The 11,446-nt window shown below is 42.3% G+C and overlaps 2 protein-coding genes across 5 annotated transcripts; one reads left to right on the forward strand and one right to left on the reverse strand.

The window, feature by feature from the left end:
- Positions 1-3,510: 3,510 nt before the first annotated feature.
- Positions 3,511-6,128, forward strand: LOC136461930 (probable 3-beta-hydroxysteroid-Delta(8),Delta(7)-isomerase). Its single transcript, XM_066461318.1, has 4 exons — positions 3,511-4,057; positions 4,412-4,558; positions 4,656-4,764; positions 5,615-6,128. Exons 1-4 carry the CDS (start codon positions 3,916-3,918, stop codon positions 5,871-5,873), a joined length of 657 nt encoding a protein of 218 aa, XP_066317415.1. The 5' UTR covers positions 3,511-3,915; the 3' UTR covers positions 5,874-6,128.
- A 573-nt stretch (positions 6,129-6,701) lies between these two features.
- LOC136461932 (uncharacterized) lies at positions 6,702-9,397 on the reverse strand. 4 transcript variants are annotated; one of them, XM_066461322.1, is made up of 5 exons: positions 9,162-9,397; positions 8,139-8,345; positions 7,415-7,475; positions 7,293-7,322; positions 6,702-7,195 (listed from the first exon to the last, which is right to left on the reverse strand). In XM_066461322.1, exons 2-5 carry the CDS (start codon positions 8,324-8,326, stop codon positions 7,166-7,168), a joined length of 309 nt encoding a protein of 102 aa, XP_066317419.1. In that variant the 5' UTR covers positions 8,327-8,345; positions 9,162-9,397; the 3' UTR covers positions 6,702-7,165. The 4 variants fall into 4 exon arrangements, with proteins under 4 accessions (XP_066317419.1, XP_066317416.1, XP_066317418.1 ...); XM_066461319.1 differs by having other exon boundaries at positions 6,702-7,322; positions 9,162-9,380; XM_066461321.1 differs by lacking the exon at positions 9,162-9,397 and adding an exon at positions 9,004-9,153 and having other exon boundaries at positions 6,702-7,322.
- Between the last annotated feature and the right edge of the window lie 2,049 nt (positions 9,398-11,446).

Raw genomic sequence — 11,446 nt, forward strand, 5'->3', positions numbered from 1 at the left:
GATATATCCTTCATTTGTAATGCTAGGTGTCTGTTAGTTGAACCCAACACTTTACTTGAAGATGATTGATAGTTTAGTATCTTAGTCAATAGAGCTAGCTTAGTAGTTTACCATGTGTATTCTTATTTTAAGAGTTGTCGTTGTCAAAATGCTAAGTGTGCATCATCATCGTATGCATGTAGAGAATGGGTTGGTGGAGATCATGACCATCGGAGATCACGAGTTCGAGGAGGTGATCCTCATGTGGGAGGAGGTCCTAGAGCCACCACTGACTAACTGAGCTGACACCTCATCTGCCCAAGGCAAACCCCGGTGCATAACTCTTATTTTAAATAATCACTGGATATATATATGTGTGATGTGTATTTATGTTACAGGCTTATTGTTGAAACTACATGCATAGATAACCTACCTATGAGTCCTACTAGCATAGGTTAAGTAGCTGCTATGCTTATGCTATCGGTAGCGTGAGTAACCTGCCGTTACTCACAATAGGTGATTGTTATTATCACTCTTATGATAAAATGGTGAAAGGCAAAATAGAGACCGGGTAGGGATATGGTACGGGTATTGGTGGGTGTAATAGGTTATGTTCCGCGACCAACGGGGCATAGCTTGGTTACAATGTTTTCCCTGTCCGTGTCGGTTAAGGGCCGGCCGTTGCATTGGATTCTAGTCAGATCACAGACTTAGTATCCTGAGCACATACTTGCTTATGGGAGCGAGAAAGCTTGTTTCTCTCTTGTTGTGGGTTTTGGCTCTTTCTAGACCGACTGATTGGAGGTAGGGATGGTGGAGGTCTAAGCACCACACTGAGTCCAGGACTCAGGTGTGGGGGCTTGGAGTCCAAGTTTGGACAGGGACCTAGATCCCTTGACAGGAGAGTGATGGGTTGGTCCTGCTTATGCCTGGGGTACAAGAGAGACGTGTGTTTTGGGGTACCCAGCTGAGCTACATTGATTCACGAATCACCGTGTAATATGGTACAACTTGTCTACGATTTAGCATCGTAGTAATAACTGGAAGATGAAAGATGATGAAATAGATCTGATTGCTCGACTCTTACTTGAAAGTAGAACATGTGCTTACATAGAATGGTTAGCTAAAGAACTAATCATGACTGCTAATAAAACACATGCCTAAGGATTCACTATTAGTATTTCTTTTTGCAAAAAGGTAACCCAGCAAACCATAAAGCTTATCATATCCGTTGGAGTCGAGAAATTATTCTTACTAGCCGGGTAAGTCTTGCGAGTACATTGTGTACTTAGGGTTTATTTACCCTTGTTGCAGGTTCAGCTTGAGGAGTAGCTGTTGTATGGAGGATTCTTCTGGTGAGCATAGACGGATCCTTGTATCTTAACGTTAGATGTTTATTGTAATTCCGCTATTTAAATTCCGCACTCTGAACTTGGTATTATAATAACGTATTTCTAAGAACTCTTAATGTATGAAATGGACTAATAATTGTAAACTCGTTCGTATTATTGGATCCTGGAGTAAAAACGTGGATTGTTCGAGTTCTCGCTTAGAGTGTGCTCGATGAAACCGTCTGATGTAGTTTACTTTCGGGGTGCTTAGTGTCTGGTGGAAGACGAGCCCCTCCGGAATCATACTATTTCGGACGGTTCTGCCACTCGGGGTAGGGGCCGTATCAGGTTTTTAGGAAGCACCGTCGCGACTGCTCGCTGAACATCTTCTTCCCTCTACGCCGGTGTTCGTGGATCTCCATCGATGGTCTGCTTCGCCAACTGTTGTGCTATCTCTAGCGCCAACATCCCCACTGTAAAGATGTCTACAATTTCTTTGTTTCTTTGTTGTTCTTTCTAACATTCCTTTTGTTACTAGCACTAGGGAATTTAAGTCTGTCTCGGATCATAGTGCTAGAGTTAAATCACACACCTATAACACATGTTGTTGTTCTTTTCCTCATTATTGTAATTAATTTATGCGTCACTAGATTACTATTATTTCCAACCGTACGTTGAAAAAGAGAAAGCACAATTTGGAAACAAAATTTTGGCCCGCACATACCAGTCTGGTATGCATACCGGATCAGGAAGGGTGAAGCAAGGAACGGAGGGCTCCCTCCATAAGATTGAAGATCCCCTGCATAGGATTTCATCTCCCATCTCCAACTTCTCTTTAGGTATTCAAATACGTACTTGGTCTGATCTGTTCATAGATGCTTAGTTTGCAAACTCCTGAAGATGCTACATCGGTGATGTAGAAGTTGCATCCAAAGTTTGTAATGGATTGATTGAGGATTGATCGACGGGCCTTGATAAGGGGTCGTGGCACTCATACCGGACTAGCATGGTATGTGGGCATCAAAACTGTTTTCAGCCTCCCTCCCTCAATCTTACGTAGTGTTTGGTTCACGTCAATGTAACGTGATTCGATTACTGTCGGTAACTGATTTCATTAATTAATATTTGTTTCCGGCCTCGTGGAATCGCGTACCGCCGAATTCCTTGGTGTCATTAAAAAAAGATCGCAATATTTGTGTGTCTCTGGAAAAATTCAACGGTCTTCAGCGTCACTGCTCTAACTTTTTTGTGCCCTCTATGTCACTACCGTCAGTTTGGGCTCTAACGTCGTCAAACTGCAGATGTGAAAAGTCGAAAATACCCTTAAGTCTAAATATGTCATTAATTTTTTTTGAACATCTTAGCGACTTCAAATAGAAAAAAACTCAAAACTAGAAAGTTGTAGATCTCGTCGAGATCTATAATTTTCATATAAAATTATCTTCATTGAATTCCACAAAAAAAATGATTTTTCAAAGATATATTAATCATATCAAATCATATTTTATTGCGGAATTAAATAAAGATAATTTTTATATAAAAATTATAGATCTCGACGAGATCTACGACTTTCTAATTTTGAGTTTTTTCATTTGAAGTCGTTAAGATGCTAAAAAAAATTAATGACATATTGAGACTTAAGGATATTTTCGACTTTTCACACATGTAGTTTAACGGCGTTAAAGCCCAAACTAACGTCAGTGGCATGTAGGGCATAAAAAAGTTGGAGCAGTGACGCTGAAGACCGCTGAACTTTTTCATAGATACTTAGGACATTACGATCTTTTTTAATGACACACAGAAAATTCCCCAATCAGATACCATGCTGTACAAAGCCGATACAGCTCCAGCCCCCGTGTAATCAGATTACGGACTCGCCGTCTTCCTGCGTAATCATATTCCCTTTGCGTTCCAATACCATATCAGCAACCAAACATGTCGTTAATGCAGTTGCAAGTTAGGAGTAAAGTAACATGTCTATACTATTTTTGCATGAATTTTGTGACCTTTGTATGGCTCGAGTCCATGTAAAAATATTGGATAAGTTGGTTTATGACTAATTTCAACTTGAGAATATTTGTGGAAGCTTCTAAAAATAATTTGTGACATCCTGTTTACAGGGCAGCAGCCATGAGTGAATCAAAATAATCTGGCCGTAGCAAAAAAAAAAAAAATTGTGTACATATTACTACTAAAATTGTAGATCAAAAAGGTAAAAACACAGAAACGTCATGTTGCCTGTCGTTGCTAGTTGTAGGCTCGCAGCGTGATGCTCGTGCTCTGCTGCTTCCCGTCCCCGCTCTCATTTTCTTTTGAATCTGGAGCTGTCCTACTCCAGTCCCAGCCACTGGCTTCCACCGATCTCAGGCCCACGTGTCAGCGACTCCTGTAAGCTCTTCCGCTCCACGCCTCAAAACTCCGCGCCCATCCGATTGCGAATTTGCGAACTCGATCCGATCCCATCCGCGCCGGCCGCCGGCACCCTCTTTCCATTTATTAAAGAGGACTGTAGCAGTCAAGCCAAGCAGGCGACGACTCTCCCTCCCTCCCGTGCCATCACCGGACCACCTACTCGCCGTCTCGAGGAGCAGCAGGCGTCGCGGCGATGGGGGGAGACGGGCACCCGTACGCGCCGGCGGACCTGCACCTGCCGGCCTTCGTGCCGCTGCAGCTGTCGCAGGGCCAGATCCTCGCCCCCTACCTGGGCACCTCCGTCTTCGTCGTCCTCGCCGTCTGGCTCGTCTCCGGTAACGCTACGACCGCCACCTGTGTGTGTAGTCTTCTACGCTTCTAGCGCTTATAACTAGTGCAGCCCAAAACCCACCAATCCAACCATCCCGCTTGCTCTTGCTCCTTCGTTCCGTCGGATTCCGTCACTGCAACTGCAATTGCAAGCCCTCCCATCCCCTCGCTCGCTGGCTAACGTAATTCCGCTGCACAAGGTTGCCTAGATCCTCGCTGTGCCTCCTGATCGGTTTTTGAAATTGGGTGCCGAGTCAAACTTTCTCGATTCAAAATCACCTCTCTTTTTTTCACTTTTTCCCCCTCTGCGTACACGTAATCCTCAGCTCATGCCGCTGGTTGGTGACTGCTGATTGCAGGAAGGTGCCGCGGGTTATCCAAGACGGACCGTCTGCTCATGTGCTGGTGGGCGTTCACCGGCCTCACCCACATCGTCATCGAGGGGACCTTCGTCTTCAACCCCGGATTCTTCAGTAAGGAAAACCCCAACTACTTCGATGAAGTCTGTAAGTTCTCCCTCCGGAACTCCCCGTGCCATCGCTGTGTTTTCATGTTGTGTGTCGAAATGGTGCTTGACTGACCAAATACTCGCACGCTGTTCAGGGAAGGAGTACAGCAAAGGCGATTCCAGATACGTCGCTAGGGACCCCGCGACCGTCACGGTTGAAGGGATTACAGCTGTGCTAGAAGGCCCTGCGTCGCTGCTTGCAGTGTATGACTTGCTTCTCATCATCTCGACACACGCGCAAAATGCATTCTAAATTTTGTTCAATCATCATTTCTCTGTGGTTATCCTTTCTTTGCCAAGTTAGTGCAAATATGGTGCTGCAATGGATGGGATCTTTGTTGTTGTCACCACCATGCTGCTACATAGTTCTACAATTGATACAACAGCAGTCTGAGCATCACCCTCTGAATTAACATGCATCTAGTTCATAGATTTCTGCAGGAAGCTAATCCCACATGCACCGATAAAGCATTTAAACGGTGAGAAATGTGGTCCAAGAAAAATTGCAAGGCACGAATATCAGTGGAATAATGAAAATGTAGAGCGCAGTGTAGCATTCTTGGTCTTCATAGTAGTTCTTAATAGACTGAATAAACATTGATGGTGACGATGCAACTAAATTCAGAGAGAATCGTTATGATTACTTCAATCCAAATATTCTTGTTGATTTTACCTAACATAAGCATCTGTTGGTTTAACAAATTGATTTCCAGAGTGTTCTTAACGGATAGTAAGTAAAATGATTGAATAATTTAGCCAACATCTTTATGTGCTTGGCAATTGAATGCGTCCACAAAGTTTGAGCTTTTGGTACAGTGTTGTGATATTTCTTCTGGTGAATTTGTTCCAAAGGCAAAAGGTCTGAATCTGATGAAGTGTGGGACTGTGGGTTGCCTCATTTTTTTGTGTTCTGTTGATGTTCATATGGCAGTATCATTTACCTTCTATCTGGCAAATACTGTATCCAAATCCAAGATACAGTCAGCCGCGGATGTGTGATTTAGAATCATAATGCTACATTTATTCTATCTGACGACAAATTTGCTGGTTGCAGCTATGCCATTGCATCCCACAAGTCCTATAGCCATATTCTCCAGTTCACCGTCTGCCTGGGCCAACTCTACGGGTGCCTTGTTTACTTCATCACTGCGTACTTGGATGGCTTCAACTTCTGGGTCAGTCCATTCTACTTCTGGGCATATTTCATTGGCGCAAACAGTTTCTGGGTTTGGATACCAACGCTCATCGCCATGAGGAGCTGGAAGAAGATTTGCGCAGCATTGCGAACTGAAAAGGCGAAGAAGACAAAATAAGGCTGCGTTGGCCGAAGTTTGGTGTTAGTTACTTAGTTTGGTTTTAACAAATTAAATACTCATTGTACCATGGGCAAATGAATTCCTGATACTGAAGTGTGTTTTTTTGAAAACATCCATTGTGGTAACCTCTTTGGAAAACAGCTTTTCTTTGTGATCACTTTGTGCAAACGCGATGCTATGTGAAAGTGAAACACTATATGCTGCTTCTTTTTTCCCCTTTTCCTCAGTTATTCGAAGTAGCAACCCTCGCCCTCCATGGCTTATAAGCCAAACCAGCCCGAACAGGGCGATGGTTGCTGCTCATTTCTCAGTTAGGCCTGGGCCCGTGTCGATTGTCATTGACTTTGGCTATACACATGGATCGATTACCAGTTGCCTCCTGATCTGCATAAAGTATTTCATTGCCGCAAACTGTTTATTGATTTCACTATCATCGCTCATCACCGCGAGGAGTTAGAAGATTTTGCACAGCGTTTTAAGCTAAAACGGTGAAAAAAAAAAATAAAACCTGCTATGACCACAGTTTGGCAGTGTTCGTGTTGAAAATCCCCTTGTAAACATCATTGTTCCGTAATCACCTCACCCAGTCAACAATCAGTTTCTCCACAAAGCAGTATTGTTATTTGTTCCCCAGAATAAAAGTTAAGATGATTACTGAAGCTGAATTTTTGACCGAATGGTTTGGCTACATAAATATTTTTCAGAACTGATTTTCCAGCCAGCATGCTAGGAAATTGAAAGGCAGCTGGCAACAAATAAGCATGTGTAACACCAAAACAAAACTGCAAGGAAAATTGGTAATTCATAGGCAAAAAAGCTCCCAAGTGACACAAAACAAAGATGCATTCATTATATTATAATAACTGAAAACTCCATGTTGCACCTTACTTCCGAATGCAAAAAAACGCTCTATTCACAGGCTCATTATCCATGAAATACCAGAACTCCAGCTACATTTACTAGACACATACATCACATGGTTACATATGCGGGAACCTCACTTATATACATCTTACTGCTCACTGCAATTGTGCAGTTTCAAATGCCAGAGTCAGAAGGGCAAATGGCGATTCTAATCAGGCTAGCATAAAGGTACTACTTATATCCTGCACGCCACCACGGTGATTCACAAGGAGCGGTCGGTCCGAGGGCAAAATCAGGAACATAACAACTAAATGCTCAGACAAAGGTAACTGCATAGTGGGTCTCGGAGTTGCCACAGGCGAAACCTTCGATTCTTACTTTTGGGCTGCTGCTAACACCGCAAGATGGCGAGCCTACTTCAACTCTTACTGTTGGTGCTTTGCCATAGGAGCTCCCTAAAGGAGAAAAGGATGGCACTCTTATACCAAACTGTGGATCATGGATAACAGGGTTGTTAGTGCGTACTGGAGGCGAGCCACATAGAAAGCCCACCTGGCTGCTCGAATCTCCATCTGAGTCATTCTGAAAAACAGAAAGTCGGTTATCAAGATTTAATCATGCACGGGAGTTTAGGTTACCTCATTCAATCAATGAGCGAACTTTCCAATAATTACCTTACTGAGGATAAGGTCAAGTATATCAGCAGTGGAGTCTGATCTGTACAGCGGAAACGCACTGCAGTTGTGGAGAGTAAAGGTTAAGCAAAGAAAGTCATGATTAGTACCAGACTAATCATTATCATTGAACACATCCATCAGGATAAATAGATACAGTTAGACATGCAGCTACGCTTGTAACGTATTTTGTTTCAAAGTCATGATTAGTACCAGACTAATCATTATCATTGAAATACATCCATCAGGAATAAATAGATACAGTTAGACATGCAGTTACCCTTGTAATGTATTTTGTTTCAATAAATTAGGCAAAAGAAACCAGACATAGTGTGGTAGTCCTACCAGTGCCCCTTATTTGTGCGACAAAGCTATGTGCATTGCAGTGAATCATTTTCTATCTCTATCTTGAGCTTCGTATCATGCCTCAGATAAAGAAGAAGATTGCCTCTGTATGTTAATTCTCTAATTCAATAAATACTACACATTTACTAGCACATATGTCAAGAATTGCACAATAAACCCAATAACCCATACAACATTCAAATCCATATACTTGTCATGGTGATGGTGCCACCGAAAATTGCTGGTACTGCCCGCATGAAAACTAATCAGATCCACATACACCAGGACATTGCACAAAGCAATTCCATTGCCACCATCAGACTTGCCACTGGACAGCTAATCAAAGGAAAATGTATAATAACATAATCAAAGAACTAACCCGTTCGTCTTGGGGCTGGCTTTGTTCACGGTTTCCACAGCGAAGGGAAGACGGGTGGCGCGGCGAGGCTGGGGGCAGATGACCTCAGCCCGGGGTTGAGGCGGCGCATCCATCTGCCAGAACCTGGACCTCCTCTCGGGCATTGCCTCGGCCCTCGAGATCGGCTGCCTCAAATAGCAGTGCTCCATGCCTGACGCTCACGGCCTCCTGAAACCCAGATCAGGAGAAATTGAGTCCGCTAGATTGGAAGGAAGTGATTGCAATTGAGCGAGCCAGCCAATGCGCGTACAGAAATCAAAACCGCGGAGGAAATCCAAACAGGACTGGTACAGGGGGAGTCAGGGAGCTATCGCCTTTTCTTATCAACACCGCAATGGCCCCCCAAAAAAGGGATGCAAAAGAGCCTTCCTTCTTTCGTTACGGCATTGTATTCCTCCAATTGGAAAACAAGGAAAGGAAATGCTGGGTGCCAAAAAAAGGTGTCGCCTTTCTACAAGGAAACGAGACGCATTCTCGTGTTTCTTTCTATTTCCGCCCTTTTTTCGTGAGGGTTGTAGTTCTTAAGCTGTACACGATAACCTAATCCAAACAGATCTTGAAGCAGTAGCGTGAGAGGCGGTGAAAATTTTTAGCGACGAGAAAGAATGGAGTTTTAGGGGGTGAAAACGTATAAAACTAGCACGAATTCGCAAAATCTCAACATCGAAGAAGAAAGTGTTTCTCTGAGAAATCTGGCATAGGATCTCTGGATGGAAGAACTGAATCAATCAAAGAGACAAGTAAGTAGGTCTCTGATGCCCTTCAAATCGAATCAAAATTAGCAGAGCATCTTTATTAGAGAAGAGAATAACAAGAACAGAGCTACCTGCGGTCTAGATTTCGCAAGAAATGACCCAAATGCAAGCGAATCGCAGATCAATAAAATCCCAAGACGAAGAAGAAGAAACCGGATAATAAACTGCAAACGAGTAAACGACCAACGGGCCAAGAACTCGGCGCACGGGAAAGAATCCCCCTCCTCACCTTGGACGGGTGGGAGAGCCGAAACGAGAGGAGCAGCCACGCGGACGGAAGAATCCCCCTCCTCTCTGCGCCGCTCGCTCGGGTGTGGCTGGCGCCGTTGGTTCGCCGGAAGAATCGCCGACGCGAGGCGAGTAGGCGACGCAGCGCAGCCACACGCCCCGGCCCGGCCCGATCCGAACCGATCCGCTCCGAGTCGGAGTAGAGAACGACCACGGTTGCCTTTACCCTACTAGGCTAGTAGTACCACCTGCGCTGCGCACCGGCCCGAGCAGCCCTAACAAACAGACGAGCCCACAGGGAGGATAAGTGCGAGTGCGAGGCCCTGTTGGCTTCCTTAAAAAAAAAAAACCAAAATACTGTTCTAATTAATTTATTACGAAAGAAAAATACTATTTTAGTTAAAAAATAAACTAAAAAAAATAAATTATAAGATAAACAAACAGCACCGCAAAAGAGCCCAGGCGCGTGGTGCGCGCCCACACGTCAGTGGAATCTAGAGGACAGACAGGTGGGGTCTGGACGCTTGGTTGAGCAAAGATTGGGCCAGACTCTAGAGCACTTGTCCTTTGGTATATTTCTTTCCTGAAATGAAAAAAAAGAAATGTTTCTTCTAAACGCGCGGGCTGTGGTCTGTGGAGGATGGATTCAATTCAACGCAGCTTATGCCCGAGTAGGGATGAAAACGGATCAGATACGAACGGATATCACTTATATTATATTTGTTTTCATATTTCTGTTCGGATTCGGATTCGGACACGGATAGCGTTCGAATACATATACGAATACGGATTGACTCGGTTACAGATACAAATAATGAGTATCGAATACGGTATGAATCGGATTTGGAGAAGGTCAGATACAAATATCTATTCGGATATTGAGTAAAAGCAGCATATATATATACATATCATACATGCGCAAGCCATTACACCACTCTATGAGTCCATAATCCATCTAGATTAAGCCGAAAGACTAAAGAGTAAAGCAACAAATAAGATAAAGATACAGATACATCATACATCAAATATCATACAAGCACCAATGTTCGCGGCATGAGTAGAAATAGCCAAGCTCATGGCTTCATGGGTCTCATGGAGTCATGGTCATGGATTCAAGATCTACAATCCTTATATAGGCCATTTTTTCATTTGAGAAAGTTTGAACAAAATGTAGTTCAAATTTCACAAGTGTGTGACATAGTTTTAGAAAGTCTATATGAGATTCAAGAATTTGTGACTAATGTTTGATAAAACTTTCTCAAATGGGAAAATGAGCTATGTAACAATTGTAGATCTTGCTGAGATGATCAAACTTGGTATTCAGAGTTTTTTCATCTGAGGTCATTTAGTGTCTTATTTGAGCAAATTTGACCAAGTCAAATTTGGTCAAATGAAAAAACAACACTTTGACTCTAGTATTATGAACTCTAAATGACTTCAAATTGAAAAGTTTTGAATACCAAGTTTGTTCAACTCATCAAGATCTACAATTGTTGTTTTGGTCAACTTTCCATTTGAGATAGTTTGGACGGTTCAAATTTGTGATTTTTAAATTTCGATGCTTACAAACTAGTTTTCGAAACCCTAGATTGTCTCAAATTGAAAAGTTTTGAATACCAAGTTTGTTCAGCTCATCAAGATCTACAATCCTTATATAGGCTATTTTTTCATTTGAGAAAGTTTGAACAAAATATAGTTCAAATTTTACAAGTGTGTGACATAGTTTCAGAAAGTCTATATGAGATTCAAGAATTTGTGACTAGTGTTTGATAAAACTTTCTCAAATGGGAAAATAAGCTATGTAACAATTGTATATCTTGCTGAGACGATCAAACTTGGTATTCAGAGTTTTTTCATCTGAGGTCATTTAGTGTCTCATTTGAGCAAGTTTGACCAAGTCAAATTTGGTCAAATAAAAAAACAACACTTTGACTCTAGTATTATGAACTCTAAATGACTTCAAATTGAAAAGTTTTGAATACCAAGTTTGTTCAACTCATCAAGATCTACAATTGTTGTTTTGGTCAACTTTCCATTTGAGATAGTTTGGATGGTTCAAATTTGTGATTTTTAAATTTTGACGCCTATAAACTAGTTTTCCATTTGAGAAAGTTTGGACGGTTTAAATTTTGAAGCACTAAATGATTTCAAACGAAAAAGTTGTAAACAACAAAGTTTCATAACTTTTTGAGATCTACAATTTTTATTTTGATCATTTCTCCATCCAAGGTCGTTTGAATAATATCCGGATAATATCCGTTTTTAAAATCCGGATATATCCGATAC

The sequence above is a fragment of the Miscanthus floridulus genome, chromosome 6, assembly GCF_019320115.1.
Source record: "Miscanthus floridulus cultivar M001 chromosome 6, ASM1932011v1, whole genome shotgun sequence".
Taxonomy (NCBI): domain Eukaryota; kingdom Viridiplantae; phylum Streptophyta; class Magnoliopsida; order Poales; family Poaceae; genus Miscanthus; species Miscanthus floridulus.